The sequence below is a fragment of the Diceros bicornis genome, chromosome 22 (genome assembly GCF_020826845.1).
Source record: "Diceros bicornis minor isolate mBicDic1 chromosome 22, mDicBic1.mat.cur, whole genome shotgun sequence".
NCBI classification, from domain to species: Eukaryota; Metazoa; Chordata; class Mammalia; order Perissodactyla; family Rhinocerotidae; genus Diceros; species Diceros bicornis.
Window position 1 is genome coordinate 28790062 of NC_080761.1, and position 19320 is coordinate 28809381.

Below are 19320 nucleotides of genomic sequence, written 5' to 3' on the forward strand. Positions count from 1 at the left end.
GGTATTACATTTTATTAATATACCACAATTTATGTATTCTATCTGTGTTTAAGTATTGCAGATATCTTGTTCCACTCTGTGACTTGTCTTTTAACACTCTTGATGGTGTCTTTGGATGAACAGTATTTCCTACTTTTAATGTAGCCCAATTTATAAATCTTGCTGTGTCCTTTTAAAGAAATCTTTGCCTACCCCAAGGCCATCAAGACATTCTCCTTGAGCTTCTTTAAGCCTTCTGTTTTTATATATAAACTTTTTTATATTGAATAAATTCATTCTTGCTACTTTTTAAAGCAGACTTTTACTGGAAAATAGATGTTGAATTTTATCAGATGCCTTTTCAGTAGCAACTTGATTTTTTTCCCTGTTTTTGTATTTAATCTTGTATTTCATTATGTTGTAGTTTTCCTTATACTTTATCTGCAACCCATTCCTGGGATGCACCATCTTAATCATAGTGGATAATTAAAAAGTGTATAATGGTCTCTTTTCTAAGATTTTATTTAGGAGTTTTTCATTTGTTCTCATTAAATGAGGTTAGTTTGTAATTTGATTTCTTTGTGTGTGGTGCTCTTAAGCATTCTGCAGTTGGAACCATCTCTACATATATATATATATATATTTTTTGGTTCTTTGGAGTGTGTAATATAAGAATTATTTTTCTTTGAGTGTTGGGAAAACATTTTTTAGTAATTTCATCAGTGCTCTTTTCTGTTTATTGTTTGGTAAGTTTTCTCATTCCCTTTGTTTTGGGTTTATCTTTTTGTGTCTTTTTTTGGTTTGTATTATCTGCTTTGACTTATCATCTTTTTACATAGCTATCTATCTTAATTCCAAATGTGTCAATAAATAATAGAGAATAGTTTGCCATAAAAGCTCTTAATCTTTTTTATTAATTATATTTTTTATTTCTGATTTTATTAATTCACGTTTTCTTTCCTTTTACAAATGAATGGGGCTATTGATTTGTGTTGTATCTTCTCAATGAATTAGCTTAATTTTTTTCCCTACTATATTTTCCATTTTCTTTATCTGCTTTTAGATTATTATTTTCATTTAGTTTTCAGCTTGTGATTTTGTTCCATTTCTAAAATCTCAGTTCATTTTGCTCTTGCTTTTCTTTTTCTTAATTACTAAGGTATTTAGAGTGGTAAATTTTTTTTTAGTAGACTCCCGTGTATATTAGTAAAATTAGTATTTCTGTTTAAGATATTTTATTATGTTCTGCAGTATTTTTCTTCACCTGTTCATAATTTAGGCAAGATGTTATATAGCTCTTTAAATTAAAATATAATTTATTGTTTATCACATTATGCATACATATTGTGCATAAAATATGTATATACTTATACATGATTTCCAAGTGAATAGACATCTTTTAATTTATTCTGAGAATTGAGTATGTGTTTGTAATTTCTACCTTTTTGGATTTAATGAGGAAAATAATGACTCCTAATTTCATATGTTAATAGTTCACTGTCTTATCTTTTAGTTACTTTTCTAAAGAAATTGAAATCACGTTGTATATATTACTTATTAATTTTTTCCTTAATATAGCATGGATATTTCCTCATATAATTAAATAATTATTTAAAAAATATTTCTAATGGCCACATAGTATTATAAAGATTTTTCACGAGCTATTTAATGAGAGCAGTTTTGTTGACTGTTTAAATTGTGTTACAATACATTTATTTGTATTTTTTATTTTAAATTTTATGTATTTTTAAAAACACATACACATGGCATGAAATTCAAAGGGAACGAAAGAGTTTACAAAGTCTGTCTCTGTCTGTCTGTCTCTTTCTCACTCTTTCTTCCCTGTGAAGCCATCAGTGTTACTAGTTTGTTGTGCTTGTTTTCGGGACTGTTTTTTTCATAAATGAGCAAATACATATACACTTTTTTCTTTTTCACACAAATGGCCATCTGCATCTTTTTTCACTGAATATACCATGGAGATGATTCATATCAGTATGTAAAAAACCTCATTAATTTTAGGGCTGCAGAGTGTTCGTCTGTAGAGATGCATCATAATTTATTTAAGCAGACTAGTATTTCTAGATATTTAAGTCGAAACTGTATTTATTGAGATTTGCTCCTTAAATGTAGATCTTTTGATTGTATTCCTTCTTTCACTCCCCTTCTTTGAGACATAGTTTTGCCTTTCTTAGTGAAGAATTGGGTCAGGCTGACCACTGCCACTGTCTTATAGGAGTTACTGACTCCTTTAAAGAAATAATGAGCTCACTTCTTGGGCGGCGGGGCGGGGGGGGGGGGGGTGGTGATTAGGGAGGGGAAGGAGAGCATTAGGCATGGGAGGTGGTATTAAGGACTCCTCAGATTGAAGGTCCTAACAGTATAAATTTGTTTAAAATGTGAAATATGATAACATAAAAATGCATAAGACATAGAAGTAGTGCTTAAAGGATTATAAAATGAATATCTGTGTGACCCCATCCAGGTCAAGAAATAGAATTGCCTGCACCTATGTGCCTCTTCCATGTGCTGCTCTCTTCCATGCCCCTGATGGTAGCTACTTTTCCTGACCATTAATGTATTTGTGTTGATTCTCTTTATAGCCTTATAACCTAATTGTGTATTCCTAAACAATGTAGTGAAATTGTCCTTATTTTTGGAGCTTTTCCTCTAATGTTTTTAGATATCTGAAATTTTGTAGCCCCAGGAGCAGTCTTGAAGAGGAAGTATCACAAAGGGTGTATGGGAAGTGAAGGGGCCAGGAGCCCTACACATTTTGTCTTGATGAAGTTTGGGACTTCAGTCTTAATCTTATTAGGTGAACTTGAGATCTTTTTTGTACCAGGTGATGGAGCTATATCTTCACTGTTGCCAGGATTCTGGAACTAGCTCTGTGTTTGGTTCTGCTGTGACCAGGGCATGGTCCTGCCTGGAGGTCTCTTTAATGTGTCTATTCTATTCCTATTCGTGTTTCTCTGCTGGGCATTTTTAACTGTGTTTATGCTTAAGAGCCCCTGTGGATTGCAAAAAAAGAAAAAAATTATTTCTAAAGTCATGCTTTTATTTTTTTTCTTTCCTAACCTGTAAAAGCTATGGAGTTTAATCTTGGGCTTTATTCATAAATGCTTGTTCCTCTCTCCCATTTAGGCACCTTGAAAGCTTGAGCAAATCAAGTTTTCCTTTTTTGTGCAGAGTACTTTGCCTTTTCTATAAACATAAGTAGAAAGTGGCATTGTGTGATAGATCATGCCTGACTTTTTAAAAACAGAATATTTTATATAAAAAGGCCATAGAAATAATTTCTAGGTCAATTTTGTGGTTGAGTTACTCTTGAACTTTTGTGATGCTACTTACACCACTACCTAATACACGTATAAATTTATGTAAAACTGAGACCAGAGTTTCATGAACTGCACCCTTTTTATGTAGAGTTACTCTGATATCCTTTATTGTGTTCTAACTTTATTAAACATAAATTGATTGGGGACTCATTAAATTGTCTGCAGGATCCCTCAGTAGGTCACTGCCCACTGGTGAAAAAGTCCTTGATTTTCTAGAGGAAGAGGTTGGCCCCAAGGGATTAACCTGGATTAGGCAAATTAGTGTCATGGCGAGGTTAACAGCGTGGACTTTGGAGCAGGACAGACTTGGGCTCAACTTCTGACTCTGCCACTTGCCAGTTGTTTGACCGGGGCAAGCTAGTTGTCATTCTTGGGCCTCAGCTTTCTATAAAATGGGAATGGCACTACCTGCCTTGGGGTTATGAGGATTAAATAAGAGAATGTGTGGCTGTAATGGAAGCGTTAATACACAGCAGCTGTTATTAGCTGTTATTACTTGTTTCAGAACTTAATGGTGTTTCTGACTTCTAGCCCAGTGCTCTTTGTACAGATTGCAGAATCTACTATGACAGGAGTTATGGGAGAACGTTAAGTAACAACAGGTGGATAGGAATTGCTTAGTTGATCTGCTTACCCTTCGAGATGAGTTCAGGTGACCACTGGGGTCTGTGCTTGCAAACTCTGCTAGTTTATTACTGGAGTGGGAAATGCCTAAAAGCATCAGGCAGTTACAGTGCCTTCAGAAGAGTTGGTCTTCCTGTCCTTGTTAATGGACAGGAGGTTGAAGCTAAAGTGTGTGTGTGTGTGTGTGTGTGTGTGTGTGTGTGTAAGATCAACTCGGGAGGGACAGAGGACCTGTTCTCCTGTCTGAGTCTTCACTCAATCTCCTCCCATATTTCACATTTAAAATCTATTCCCTCCTCCACCTTTTAAAGAATAACCAGTTGTTATATTTTAGATAACAATCTGTTCATGAAAGGAATTGAAGCAAATTTGAACATTAAAATTTGACCAGAAAATTAAATTCATGTAAAATCCTACCATTGAGAGAAACCCATTTATTAACATTTGGAGTTTTTTCTTCTAGTCTTTTTTCATGCATTTAAATAAATTTAGCAGTAATACTGTACATTCAGGCATCTTTGTAATGAAATAAAAACAACTGAACTGGTTAGATAGCTCCAGATCAGTAAGATGATAGAGGAAAGAAGAAGGGACACTTGATTGAATGGCAGAGACAGTGACCTCTTACTATGTCTGAGACTGAAGGGTGGCCCTTGATTTAATCTGCCCTCTCAGATGTTCTGGAACAAGTAAGAATTTGACTTTAAAACTCTTCCCTGCTTTCTGCTGTTTCTCTCATATTTTGCATGCACTCCTGCGATCAGAAGAACAGGTCTTTATGGGTGTTATGCTGCTGAAATTAATATCCCATTAGATTGCTGGTAGAGTTGCAATTTTTTGTGAATGTGAAAGCTGAATTGTTTCTAGTAGTTCTACTAAACATGTATGTGGTAGGTAGTGCTTTTCAGTTGCGTCAGCTTCCTCCACCAGTGAGATCCCCCCCAGATCCTGAGGAGAACCCAGGTGTGATGGAGGAAGTACCCAACCCTCCACTGCAGTACCTGGATGAGATGTGCTCTCTGGAAATGGTGACCTAATATGAGGCCAATCTGCTTTCTCTTTTTCCCACAGATTTTGAAGCCAGCTTCATAAGGCTTTTGGACAAAATAACTAATGGTTCTCGAATTGAAATAAACCAAACAGGTAAGCTCCTTTTTTCCCCTTTCCTGAAAGCACCTATATGTGCTACTTAAATATTCCTGTTTAGCACTCCTTTTGATGGTATAAATATTCTGTTCAGATGAAGAGACCCAATTTCCTGTCTGTGATACAATTGTCTGGAGAAGTATGTGAAATCTGCCAATTTTAGGGGCACACACTTGATTTAAGGAAGTTAGAAGAATGAAAATTTCAAATCAACAAGCAAGCACTTCCTCTTTTTTAACAATATGTTTTATACTCAACATTTACATACAACTTTTTAAAGTCCATTTGTATACTTATACTGTTCATTAAAATCTTATAACAAGCTCTGTGAGGTATTGTATGCGCTGAATTTTATTTTTTTATTTTGTCTTTTAAAATAAGTTTGTACAAGTATATGCAAAAAATGTGAAAATCCCTTTACCTATTTCCTCTTCCGCTTTCTCCCCCAGGGGCAGTCACAGCCTGGGATGTGTGCCCTGTGTCCTTTATATGCATTTGCTTACATGGACACCTCGAGTATCTCAAACCATCAGCAGGATCATGCTCTTCATATTTTTCTGCCGCCAGCTTTTTTTTACTGGCACAATTGTCTCAGGGAACTTTCCCTGCCTGGCACATGCAAGTCCACCTTAATATTTCAGTGGCATTTAGGTGGTTTCTAGCTTTTTGTTTGTTTGCTATTAGAAACTCTTGTACCTGCATTGTATAGGATACCATGGCAAACATCCTTTGGCTGAATCCGTGAACTATGTACTTTTGCACATATATTCATCAAAGGAAGCTCTGAACTTTCCCATATGTTGGCTCTCTTAAGAAAGAAAACAAGCTTGGCTTCATAAGTGGCCCTGCACCACATCAGACTCGTTGACCTGTAGCTGCATTTAGCCATACCTTATAGAGAACAGGTTTTAGGCATCAGACTCCAGATGCCCTTTGCAAGCAATGATTCCTTTGGGCTTCCTTGGCTTGCTCACTTTGAAATTGCTGGAGATTTTTTTAGCAATTTTTATTGGTGATTCAGAGGGTAGATAATTCTGTTCTTTTCTAGTCACATCTGCAGCTTAGTTTGGGAAGTAAGACACTTACGTGATCCTACTTCCTCCTCATCACCCCCCCCCCCACACACACACACACCTGGAGTAGAAGCCTTCATTCTGATGATCTGGTCAGTTTCTCATTTGGTTAATTTGTAGGTGTAAAGACATGCGTAGAGCTTAGTGGTTATATAGACTTTTTTTGTCTTTTTGACCTAAAAGATTGGTTTTGTGACTCTAATAGTATTTAGAATAACTGATGTAGAATCTTTCCTTTAGAGAAGTTTGGGAAGAATATGATTCTGATTGTGATTGTTGGGATTTTGGTTTTTAATATAGTAAAACCTAAACTTATTTTATGAAACTCCCAAGAACTACTTTCCTTTTGAGTGACTGAACACATCTCCTTCCTCTAATGTTAAATTAGTTTATTGGTAAATTGTGCCAGAAGACATTGCAAAACATTTGAGCAGCAAAAATACCTTGTTCACCCATTTATACCCCTTAGATCATCTAGAGTATTTTACTTTTTTTTCCCGCTCCAAATATGTAAATCCATAAGAAACTTTGGGATGATATGAATATGTGAAAGAGTAAATAAAGACAATAAAGAGTTTCCACTAAAGCTATTCAATAATTTTAGATATTTTCATTTATTACTGTTAAATTAAAATAGCTACTATTAATGGTGTTAAGTGCCATAAAGTACTTGCCTTCTCTAGGCTTCTTGTTTGGTGACTGGTATATGGAAATCTCATTTCAAGGGCCTAGAAGAAGCTGGTTGCTGGTGTAATGATTTCAGAACATCATTTGTAACACCCACATGCCCCCCACTCCACCATCAGCACAGTCTGAGAATGTGCTGTTGGGAGACTAGCGTGTCTGTTAGGATCTCTCCTCTGTGCCCTGCTATGACTTTGGCAATTCAAATGGCTTAGGGAGGAGTTTAATTTATTACTGTTTATTAAATTACACTCACAGTTTATTATTGTTACAAGGGCTTGACAGTAATGAGTCAGCTTTTGGAGTGAAGTGTGGGCTCTTAGGAATGGCATTTTGCACTCTCTTGGATGCCCTTGTCAGGCTTCCCCTTTGGGACTCACTGCCTTCGTTGCCTTTGTGAAACTTTTTTTTCCTGCTGAATGTGGCTTTCTTTCCTCCCGTGTAAGGAACAACCTTATATTATCAGCCTGGCCTCCTATATGGTGGATCTGTGGAACATGACTGTAGTGTCCTTCGCAGCATTGGCTATTACCTGGAGAGTCTTCTTTGCCTGGCTCCATTTATGAAGCACCCGTTAAGAATAGTTCTGCGAGGAGTGACCAATGACCAGGTTGACCCTTCGGTGAGTAGTGAGGCCAAACCACAGTGTGATTTTTGTTTGGTTTCTTGTCACAACTCAACTTTTGAGAAACAGATTCCTGATAAAGCACAGGTTTATTGTTGAGCAGATTTGTTTTGTTGTTTATCTTGAGATTTAGAGATTAATCACTCTAGGAGGCAGATGAACCAAGACTCAAAATCATCAAATTCAGTGACAATTGTTAACATTCATCAAGGTGCCTTTCATTGTTGTGTCTAAGAAGCTTCAGAACAGATGCTTGCAGTCTCATCATTGTTGACATGAAATATGGCTCTGTTGGCTGAAGTATGTGAGAGTGGAGTTTTCATAAGGTCATGTGATAGCTGAGGCTGGAAGGCAGCAGATCAAAATTTTAGACAGAAAATAATATCTCCTTGGCATTGCTGCAGCATAATCTTGACTTACTCAGGCTTCAGCCGTAAACTTTAGCACTTTCTTCTTCCAAGAAGAGTTTGCAGGTTTAGAAAAAGGGCATAAGGGCAGGGAGGGTATATGTGAGCTTTGATAGGTTGTGGGCACCAGTAAGCTTCTTATTAAACATGCTAATTTTCCTGCACATATGCAGAGGATAGTTGAATATACAGGTGGAATTTTCATTGTGGCCACCACAACTGTCTTAGTGCCAGTCTGGGATGGGTTTTGTGTGTGTGTGTGTGTGTGAGAGAGAGAGATTAGAGAAGTCCTGTCCAGTCCTGCCTCTTCTTGGGAGGGAAGGATCCCCTCCTGTGGATGCCCTGCCGTCTGGAGATGATATCTTAAAGCTGAGGGCCGTGTAGCTTTCCTAACCAGGGAAGACCAGTTAGGTGGCGCAGTGAGTCCTAAAGTGGAGACTGCTGGTATTCACCAAGACACTAAGGTTAATGTGTTCTTAGGCATTAAAAGACTTATTCCCCAATTCTTGGGAACTCAGGTACATAAACTCTTTTCCTAGAATCCTGAGTACAATGCAAGATCTAAAATTCTTAGCTGTAAAGGAATGTTGCATAAACTGTTTAGAATTTTAAACTAATTTCAAATGATTGCTTTTTTCCTGCATTTTCTGGAAGATTCTAAGAAATGGGTCCTTCAGTTAAAAGTGTGAGAGGAGGGCTCTACACTTTTAGATTGGAGTGAGGAGGAAGGTGCCTTGAATAGTCGGAAAAGGCCCTGAAGCATATAGAAGACTTTGGCACTGTATGTCCCAGTTTTGTACTCTTTTTCTATAATTGCTAGTGATCTTAAAAACTGTTATCACGGGCAATATTTTAAAAAGTTTTATGTATTAATAGTGACAAAGATTAGTTGATGAATGCCCCAGAGATAGTACTTAACTCTTTTATGCAGAGTATTAAAAAAAAATCTGTTTTCATATGCTGCAGGACTATCTGTTTTTCCTAGCTGCATGACTAAAATGACCTTGATTAGTATTTGGCTCCAGCCTAGGATAAAATACATACACCTAATCCTGGATAAAGGTTAACTTCTTCAGCCTGTGGCTTCTTCATTTCGCGCATTCTCTTTAATGTGTGGTTTCTTCATCAGTTCATGTCTGCATCTCCTCTCTGCACACAAGGATGAATATGATGAGTTCTGCTCTTAGGGAACTCAGTCTCCTGGGGTGGACAGCTGTGAACACAGCTAGGGAGACCACAAGGCTGAATACCTCTGGGCTCTAATAGAGGTACAAGCAAAGTGCTGAAGGTTGGGGAAGGTTTTCTAGAGGGAGAGAAGCCACAGAGTTGGTCTGGATTTTAGGACGATAACTCTGGAGGCCGAATAAAGAGTGAACTGGAGAGATGTCAACCAGTTTGAACATTATGGAGATGGAAGTGGAAAGGAAAGGACAGATATGAAGGACAGTGTGGAGGGGAGACTTCATAACTTGACAACTAATTGGAGATGGGATAGGAGGAAGTGGTCATAAATAACTCCATGCTTTCTGTCCTGGTTGACTTGAAGGATAGTGATCAGAAAGAGTTTGACACAGGGAATAGAAAAATTGTGGTAGGGTGATGGGTGTTGTGTTTGATTTTGGTCCTGTTCCTTGGGATTTTGGTGGGATATCCACATGGGGATATCTAGTTGACAGTTGGAAATTATTGTCTGGAGCCTCAGAGATAGGTCATCAGGATCTCACCTACTGGTAGTTAAATCCCAAGGAGAATGAGATTGACCAATGCAGAGGTTGAACACTGGCAGCTTTGGTTGAATTAATCCTACAGGTGTTTTTCCTTTGGTTTGCACAGTGTGATGGTGTGTGTATCTGAATCAGTTGTTCATGTTTGAAACCCCAGATTTTATGTTATAGTAGGTTGATGTGGCAGCACTGGACGGCTGTTCCTCCACGGCAGCTATCAGTTTGGGCTGAGTAGCAGCTGCCCTCTTTAGATAAGGCATGAGCTCTCCAGTTATCTGGAGGTCTTAGCTGACCTCATCTTGCATTTAAATTCCCTTTCTGGCCTCTGTGGGTGTTAGAGTTTTTGCCCGTGGTCCCAGGGACTGAGAATAGAAGAAGAGGAAATGAATGTTTAAGGTGTGAGTGGGGGAAGAGGAGCTGGAGACAGTGACTGTGGAGATAGAAGTGTTTGGAGAAGCCAAGCAGGAGTTGAGTTCTAAGAACCGGGATGACCCATGGAGTTAGTCTTTGCAGGAGTTGAGTTAGGATTGAGCAGGGAGATTCAGCAGTGAGAAGTTTTATTGACCTTTGAGGGAGCAGTGTCACTGGAGTGTAAGGACAGTCACAGGTTGAGGAATAAGTAGAAAAGAGAACCTTGGGAAGTTAGAGGCCATTCTTCCAGAAGGTTAGATAGGATGATTCTTGAAGGGCTGAGGTTGAGAATTTTTTTAAATGAGGGGAAATTTGAGCTTGCTTGTAGGCTGAGGAGAAGCTATAACAGAGAAGAAAAAAATTAAAAGAGATTGGGGGATTTAATAAGGGTAACTCCTGCAAAAGTCCAGAGGGGATGAGGGTAGAAAGCAGAAGTGATGGGGTGAGCTTTATAAATGGGTAGGGACATTTTTTCTCTCAGAGGCAAAAGGATAGGAAATGGGGAGAAATTTTGACAAGAAGGAAAGTTCTGGGAGATCTCCTTTGAATCTCAATGATTTGGCACCAGAGCCCCCAGTAGATATTTATTGGTGCTATCAGCTTGATCAAATGGTGAGTGCGGATTCCATTCTTTTTCATTACCCTCCTGGAAGGGGAAAAGAAATATAATAAAGTCTGTTGTGTGCTGGGCACTATTCTAGGTGTACGTATATATGTGTCCATTTTTATTTAATTCTTATACCAACCCTGTGAGGTGGGTGTTCTTATCACAGTTTCAGACAGAGTAACTGAGAGCAAGTTTCTTTCCTTTTTCTATTTGGCATGGATCTGATTACATTGCTACCTGTTGATTGATTGACTGAACTGTAACGGTGACACCTTTGCCCTGAGGTGCCACTCAGGTCCGACTTTTGCATTTTCTCTCTAACCACAGAATGACTACTCAGTTTCCCTTAAGCAAAACTTGCAGACCACCCCCACTCTGCTAAAACTAGTGTGCAGAGCCGGAGGAGACTGTGGAATGTGTCCAGCCCAGCCCTTGATTTTATACGGCAGGAAACCAAGGCCCTGGGGAGACAGGAAAGTGTCCAGGTCTCACAGTGAGTAAGAGGCATAGTGAGACTCAAGCCCACATCTGCTTTTCCAGCCCTTGTCCCTCCACACCAAGTTACCTGCCCTCCACGTCAGATGGAGATGATTTAGGAGAGATGACCACACCTGGAGTTACACTTGGACTTCTGGCTAACCCTCAAATTTGACTTCATTCCTTATGACTCCATGTATAGGTAGGGTGAGCCAGAAAGGATACTCTCTTTTCTCTTCCCCAAGAGAGCTGGTGTCTGCCTCGTTCCAGGGAGTAGTGTGGGCAGAGAAACCTGCATCTTTGCATCCCGCACTTTTTCCAGAAGGCTTGGCCTTCTCCCCAGATGCCGTTAATACTAGCCTAGACTGAATTCTTCTTGGTTCTGGCAATCTCAAATACATATTTTAAGTTTTGGGATGTGTTTAGCTTTAATATGTAATTGAAATTAGCTAATCTCTTATGGGTTTTATTAGTAACTGCTTCTGGCCCACCTGATCCATTCTGAACATGTTCCTAGGCTTCATAGGTCATTTCTGCCTCGGTTAATTTTCTGATATCAGAATATATAGTTGGGGCCTATTCTCTGCTCCAAAGCCTTATTGGAGTACCATTCTATTGCATCTTCACATGTTAGAGTTGGTAGCAACTTGGAGACAGGCTGAGCCCCTTACCTTACAGACAAGGAAATTCAGACGTTTGGGATTTTCTTGTCTGAGGCCACAGAGCTGACTAGATGCAGAGCCTAAACCAGGACCAGGGCCTTGCCCTACACCCTCTGCTTGCGCTGCCTGCCTTCACTGCCTCCTGATAGGTCAGCCTCCACGGTGCCGAGGAAAGGCTCTTGTTCCATTGGGAGCAAGTAAGAGAGTAATTTTCTTTCCCATGTTGCAGTTGAGGCAACATTCACTGAATTGTTAGATAAACATGATTTGAATGTCATCCTTATACTCTATGAGGAATCTACAGATGAACAAGAAAGGACTCCAGGCTTCCTACAAGTTCTGAATGGGGAGGAAATAACAGTAACACTTGGCACAGTCTTGCCATTTAATTGTGTAGTTTGGGGTTTGTGCTGCCCCTACTCCCTTGTAGAATCACCACCTACCCTTTAACTGCCTGTGCAGTGAGCATCAGCAGGATTCTTAGGTAGTGGTTGAGTAGTTCATTTGGTTTGCTTTGGCTCAGAGTGCCACCAAGTCTAAACATTTAAACAACCATGTTAGAAAAAGATGAATGAAAAAGGCTATTTTCTTCCATAGCGTTTATACCTAAAAGAATGAGCTGAGGTCCCGGTTTGTTTTCTGTATGAGCCCAGCAGTTTCTCAGTGCTTTTTGCACAATGCATGTGATGCTCATGATGATGACGTGTAAGGTAGGTGTAAGTCTCCATGCATAAATGAGGAAAGAGGGGCTCAGAGGAGCCAGTGGTTTGTAAAAGCGCAGTCTGACATGGGAGCAGAGCCAGCCCACACCCTCAGTTGTAAGCCAGCATCCTTTCTCTTTACCAGACTGCATCGTCTACCTGGTTGCTAAGCCTCAACCAGCTTCATAGGCTCTTTCTTCTTTCCATCTGCTCAAGGTTTAATTAAACTTTTTTTTTCTGAAATAATTCTATAGGTTGACGTTCTTAGGGCAACAGCCCTCCCTCTATTGAAACAGTTTGGGATCGATGGTGAATCGTTTGAGCTAAAGGTAAGAATGTATAAATTGTTGGTTTTATGTATCTGTATAAAACATTTTCTTATCATCTTGTATAACTCTGTGTGTGTGTGCGTGTCACATTTGAAGTCACCATTTTTGAGAAGACATGGAACTCGTGAACCAAACATTACAGACTTTGAGCTGAAAGGGACGCTTTAGTAATGACAAGAGTAGCCAACAGTTATATTGCACTTACTTTGTGGTAGGCACTATTGTAAGCATTCTACATATATTAACTCCTTTACTCCTCGTAACAGCTCCATCTGTGTCACTCAGCTAATAAGTAGTGGAGCCAGGATTCTGGCCATATTGCCTTTCTAATCTAGATCAACCTGGATGCCCCTGAGAATTTTCACTATTTTCAAAATCTAGTAGAAGTAATGGAAGCATCTGTTTGCTGTTGAAAGGAATTACATCAATCCAGGGTGATAACACTGGATATCTTAAGTTGTTCATAATCTCTACTTTTCAAATTGATGTTTTTAAACAGGGGAAATGACTTCATTTTTATTTAATAATATAGAGTTTTGATAGATCAGTAAATTGCATAGGAGAAGAAATGGGTTCCTGATGGTTAAGAAATGGGATTAGCTCATGAACTAGATCAGTCTCTCATTTTAAGGATGAAGAAATAGGTCCAGGTGGTAGAGGGACCTTGCCTGACTTTGACTGGGACATGGCTGGCTCTGTGTCTGCTGATCTCTCTGACTCACCATGGGATGTCCTTGCTCAGCGTGTGCCCTCTGGGAGCTAACATAAGGTGCTGTTAATCTTGAAGGGATGGACAAGTTGAATGTGAAAGAGCTATCTGCTCTCTAAGGAAGAGCCCCTGGGTGTATCCTTACTGGGTTGGTTGTCATCCACTCTTGGCTACATCCTTGCCTCTACTTTCTCACCACGTGTGCAGATTGTGCGACGGGGAATGCCGCCTGGAGGAGGAGGTGAAGTGTTTTTCTCATGTCCTGTAAGGAAGGTCCTGAAGCCCATCCAGCTCACAGATCCAGGAAAAATCAAACGTATCAGAGGAATGGCGTATCCTTTGCATTTTGTTCATATTTCTTATTTTTGTCTCTCCTCACTAAGATGAGAATGACTCATAACAACTTTACTTCTTCCCAGGGTATTTACGTTTTAGAGAACAATCTTGGAAAAGTCTTAACAGTGAAATTGTAATTGTTGGCTGAAATAAGATGCTTTATTGTCTGCCTCACCGTGACTAGACTGATTGATTCATTTTCTTTTTTAGTTAACACTTAAGCAAATGGCTCCCATGTATGTGATGGTTTGGGGGCCGCCAATGCACTGCAGTCCCTCCCTCAGTAGAGCTCATCATCTGATGAAGGAAACAAATATGCAAACACATAGTTCTGATATAATGTGTAAAATGATATAGACATGTGCAGTGGGCTGGGGGAGCTAAAGAGTAGAGAGTGGCTAATTTTATCTGAAGGATGTAGGAGGACTGGAATAGTCTTTCCTAATTATTAAGTGGTTATTCTGCATGCACTTTGATAATCACTTTATATACTTAATATATTTTTATTTATTTTTTAAAATCTAATTTATTGAGGCATGATTGACGTCCAAAAAGCTGTACATATTTAATTTGTACAACTTGATGTGTTTTGAAATAAGTATACTCCTGTGAGACACAATCAATGCCATAAATATATCCATCACCTCCAGAAGTTTCCTCTTGCCCTCTTTTTTGTTGTTGTTGTTGTTCTTTGGGATAATACTTAACATGAGATATACCCTCTTAGCAAATTTTTAAATACACAATACGGTATTATTAACTATAGGTATTATGATGTACAGTGGATCTCTAGGACTTATTCATCTTGTATGACTGAAACTTTATACCCTTTTTTTTTTTAAATGGTAAGGAAGATTGGCCCTGAGCTAACATCTGTTGCCAATCTTTGTCTTTTTGCTTGAGCAGGGTTGTCCTTGAGCTAACATCTGTGCCATTCTTCCTCTATTTTGTATGTGGGACACTGCCACAACATGGCTTGATCAGCAGTGTGTAGGTCTGCGCCCGGGATCCAAACCCACGAACTCCGGGCTGCCGAAGCGGAGTGTGCGAGCTTAGCCACTACGCCACTGGGCTGGCCCCAAAACTTTGTACCCTTTGACCAACACATTTCCCATTTCCTCCTCCCTCTAGCCACTAGCAGCTACCATTCTACTTTCTGCCTTTATGAGTTTTGACTATTTTAGATTCCTCATATAAGTGGGATCATGTAGTTTTCTTCTTCAATGTCTGCCTTATTTTGCTTAGCACAGTGTCCTCCAGGTTCACCACTGTTGTCACAAATGACAGAGTTTCCTTCTTTTTAAATGCTGAGTAATACTACATTGTATGTAACTAACACATTTTCTTTATCCATTCATCTGTTGATGGACATTTAGGTTGCTTCTGTGTCTTGGCTATTGTGAACAATGCTGAAAGGAACATGGGAGTGTGTATATCTCTTAGGATCCTGATTTCAATTCCTTTGTATATATACCTAAAACTGAGATTGCTGGATCATGGTAGTCTCATTTTTAATTTCTTGAGGAACCTCCGTACTATTTTCCATAGTGGCCGTACCAATTTATATTCCTACCAACAGAGTATAGGGGATCCCTTTTCTCCACACCCTTGCCAACACTTATCTTTTGTTTTTTTGATAATAGCCATTCTAACAGGTTGAAGTGACATCTCATTGTGGTTTTTACTTGCGTTTCCCTGATTATTACTGATATTGAGCACCTTTTCAGGTACCTAATGGCCATTGTATGTCGTCTTTGGAGAATAGTCTATTCAGGTCCTTTGCCCATTTTTAAATCAGGTTGTTGTTTTGCTATGGAGTTATATGAGTGCCTTATATATTTTGGATTTTAGCTCTTTATCAGATATATGATTTGCAAATATTTTCTCTCATTCCATAGGTTGCCTTTTCACTTTGTTGATTGTTTCCTTTGCTGTAGAGAAGTTGATGTAATTTCATTTGTCTATTTTTGCTTTTGTTGCCTGTGTTCTTGTTGTCATATCCAAGAAATCATTGCCAAGGCTAAGAAACTTTTCCCTTGGGTTTTCTTCTAGGAGTTTTATGGTTTCAAGTTTTTGTCTTTAATCCATTTTGAGTTGATTTTTGTATATGGTATAAGATAAGAGTCCAATTTCATTCTTTTGTGTGTAGATATCCAGTTTTCCCAATACTCTTTATTAAAGAGACTATCTTTTCCACATTGTGTATTCTTGGCACACTTGTGAAAGATCAGTTGACCAGATATGCATAGATTCTGTTCCACTGATCTCTATGTTTTTTTATGCTTGTACCGTGCTGTTTTGATTACTGTAGCTTGGTAATATATTTTGAAATTGGGCACTGTGATGCCTCTAACTTTGTTCTTCTTGCTCAAAATTGCTTTGGCTATTCAGAATCTTTTGTGCTTCCTTATAAATTTTAGGATTGCTTTTTCTATTTCTGTAAAAAATATCATTGGGATTTTGATAGGGATTGCCTTGAATCTATAGATTGCTTTGGGTAGTATGGATATTTTAACAATATTAATTCTTCCAAACCATGAGTGTGGAATGTCTGTCCATTTATTTGTCTTTTTAAATTTCTTTCATCAATGTTTTATAGTTTTTTTGTATACAAGTCTTTCACCTCATTGGTCAAGTGTATTCCTAAGTATTCAAATATTTTTGATGCTATTGTAAATAGGATTGTTTTTTGATTTCCTTTTCAGATAGTTTGTTTTTTGTACATAGAAATGTAACTGATTTTTGTATGTTGATTTTGTATCCTGAAACTTTATTGAATTCATTTATTGGTTCTAATAGTTTTTTTGTGTGTGTGGAGTCTTTAGGGTTTTCTTTATATAAGATCATGTCATCTGCAAACACAGAGAATTTTACTTCTTCCTTTCTATTTTGGATGCCCTTTTTGTCTTTTTCTTGCCTAATTGCTCTGGCTAGGACATCTAGTACCATGTTGAATACATGTGGTACAAGAGTGGGCATCTTTGCCTTGTTTCACTTCTTAGAGGAAAAGCTTTCAGTTTTTCACCACTGACTAGGATGTTAGCTATGGGCTGTCTTTATTGTGTTGAGGTAAGTTTCTTCTATATTTAATTTGTTGAGACTTTTTTTTATCATCAAAGAGTGTTGAATTTTGTCATATGCTTTTTCTACATCTATTGAGATGATCACGTGATTTTTATCCTTCATTCTGTTAATGTGGTGTATCACATTGGTTGATTTGCATATGTTGAACCATCCTTGCATCCCAGGGATAAATCCCACTTGGTCATGGTGTATGATTCTTTCAATCTGCTGTTGAATTTGATCTGCTAATATTTTGTTGAGGATTGTTGTCTTCATATTCATCAGGGATATTGGCCTGTAGTTTTGTTTTCTATTTTTGTGTGTGTGTGAGGAAGATTAGCCCTGAGCTAACATCCATGCCAATCCTCTTCTTTTTGCTGAGGGGGACCGGCCCTGAGCTAACGTCTATTGCTAATCCTCCTCCCCCCCTTTTTTTTTTTCCTTTTCTCCCCAAAGCCCCAGTAGATAGTTGTACATCATAGTTGCACATCCCTCTAGTTGCTGTACGTGGGATGCCGCCTCAGCGTGGCCAGACAAGCGGTGAGTCGGTGCACACCCGGGATCCGAACCTGGGCCGCCAGTAGCGGAGCGCATTTACTTAACCGCTAAGCCACGGGGCCGGCCTCTGGTTTTGTTTTCTTGTAATGTTTTTGTTTGGCTTTGGTACCAGGGTGGTGCCAGCCTCATAACGTGAATTCTGAAGTGTTACTTCTTCAATTTTTTGGAAGTTTAAGGGTTGGTATTAATTCTTTAAATGTTTGGTAGAATTCACCAGTGAGATCATCTGGTCCTGCGCTTTTCTTTGTTGGGAGGTTTTTGATTACTTCTTCACTCTCCATACTTGTTATTGGTCTGTTCAAGTTCTCTAGTCTTGATTCAGTCTTGGTAGGTTTTATGTTTCTAGGAATTTATTCATTTCTTTACGTTGTCCATTTTGTTGACATATAATTGTTTATAATAGTCCCTTATGATCTTTTTTTATTTCTGTGGCATCAGTTGTAATGTCTCCTCTTTCATTTCTGATTTTCTTTCTTTGAGTCTTCTCTCTTTTATTCTTAGTCTAAGGGTTTGTCAATTTTGTTTATCTTTTCATGAAACCAACTCTTAGTTACGTCAATTTTTTCTACTGTTTTTCTATTTTCTATTTTATTTATTTCTGGTCTAATCTTTATTATTTCTTTCTTTCTGCTAACTTTGAGTTTAATTTGTTCTTCTTTTTCTAGTTTCTTGAGGTGTAAAGTTATTTTTTTTGAGATCTTTCTTTTTTTGTAGAAAGGATGTAGGCATTTATCACTGTAAACTTCTCTCTTAGTACTGCTTTTGCTGCATCCCATAAGTTTTGGTATCTTGTGTTTTCATTTGTCTCTGTGTATTTTCTAATTTTCCTTTTGATTTCTTCTTTGACCCAATGTTTGTTCAAGAATGTGTTGTTTAATTTTTGCATATTTGTGAATTTTCTTGGTTCTTTTTTCCTGCTATTAATATCTAGTTTCATTCCATTGTGGTTGACAAAAAATACTTGAGGTGATTTCAGTCTTAAAATTGTTAAGATTTGTTTTGTGACCTAGCATGTGATCCTGGAGAATGTTTTGTGTGCATTTGAGAAGAATATGTATTCTGCTACTATTGGGTAGAATTCTGTATATGTCTCTTAGGTCCATTTGGTCTATAATGTTGTTCAAGTCTGCTGTTTACTTATTGATTTTCATTCTGGATGTTCTTTTTATTATTTAAAGTGGGGTATTGAAGTGTCCTACTATTATTCTATTGCCATCTGTTTCTCCTTTCAAATCTGTCAGTTTGCTTTATAGATTTAGGTGCTCTGATATTGATTGCATATGTGTTTATAATTGTTATATCTTCCTGTTGAATTGACTCTTTTATCGCTATATAGTGACCTTTGTCTCTTTAAAGTCGTTTTTGATTTAAAGTCTATTTTGTATGATATAAGTATAGTCACTCTTGCTCTCTTTTGGTTACCATTTGCATAGAATATGTTTTTCCGTCCTTTCACTTTCGACCTATATATGTCCTTAAATCTAAAGTGAGTGTCTTGTAGACAGCATATAATTGGATCTTGTTGTTTTATCCATTCATCCCCTCTATGTCTTTTGGGGAGTTTAATCCATTTGCATTTTATATGCTTTATTTTTAAGCCTCAAAGTGACTGAGTTCACTTACATCCTGTTTTGCAGATGGAGAAATTGAGGCTTCAGAAACTCAAAGAATTTGCTCCAAATCACATTGCTTATAATGACAGAGCTGGGATTTGAACCCATTGTGTCTAACTCTGCAGCCGTTGCTTTTAACTTCTGCTTTTTCCTATAGAAAGGAGAGGACATTGGATTGAACCTTGAAGCATAGAGGCTTGTGAAGTGGAGCAAGGCAGAAGTGCTTCAGGCAGAAAAGTGGGCCTGTGTAG

At 38.2% G+C, this 19320-nt stretch overlaps 1 protein-coding gene across 2 annotated transcripts in view; it reads left to right on the forward strand.

Annotated features, from left to right (window-relative positions):
- Positions 1-19320, forward strand: part of RCL1 (RNA terminal phosphate cyclase like 1) — a 56631-nt gene that overhangs the window by 10775 nt on the left and 26536 nt on the right. For both annotated transcript variants that reach the window (XR_009223448.1, XM_058565749.1), the window contains exons 2-5: positions 5016-5087; positions 7294-7469; positions 12716-12790; positions 13707-13831. Coding sequence is in view for 1 of the 2 variants with exons in the window: in XM_058565749.1 (XP_058421732.1) it covers positions 5016-5087; positions 7294-7469; positions 12716-12790; positions 13707-13831 (448 nt within the window). In the remaining variant the exon portion in view is untranslated. The remainder of the gene's footprint in view (positions 1-5015; positions 5088-7293; positions 7470-12715; positions 12791-13706; positions 13832-19320) is intronic.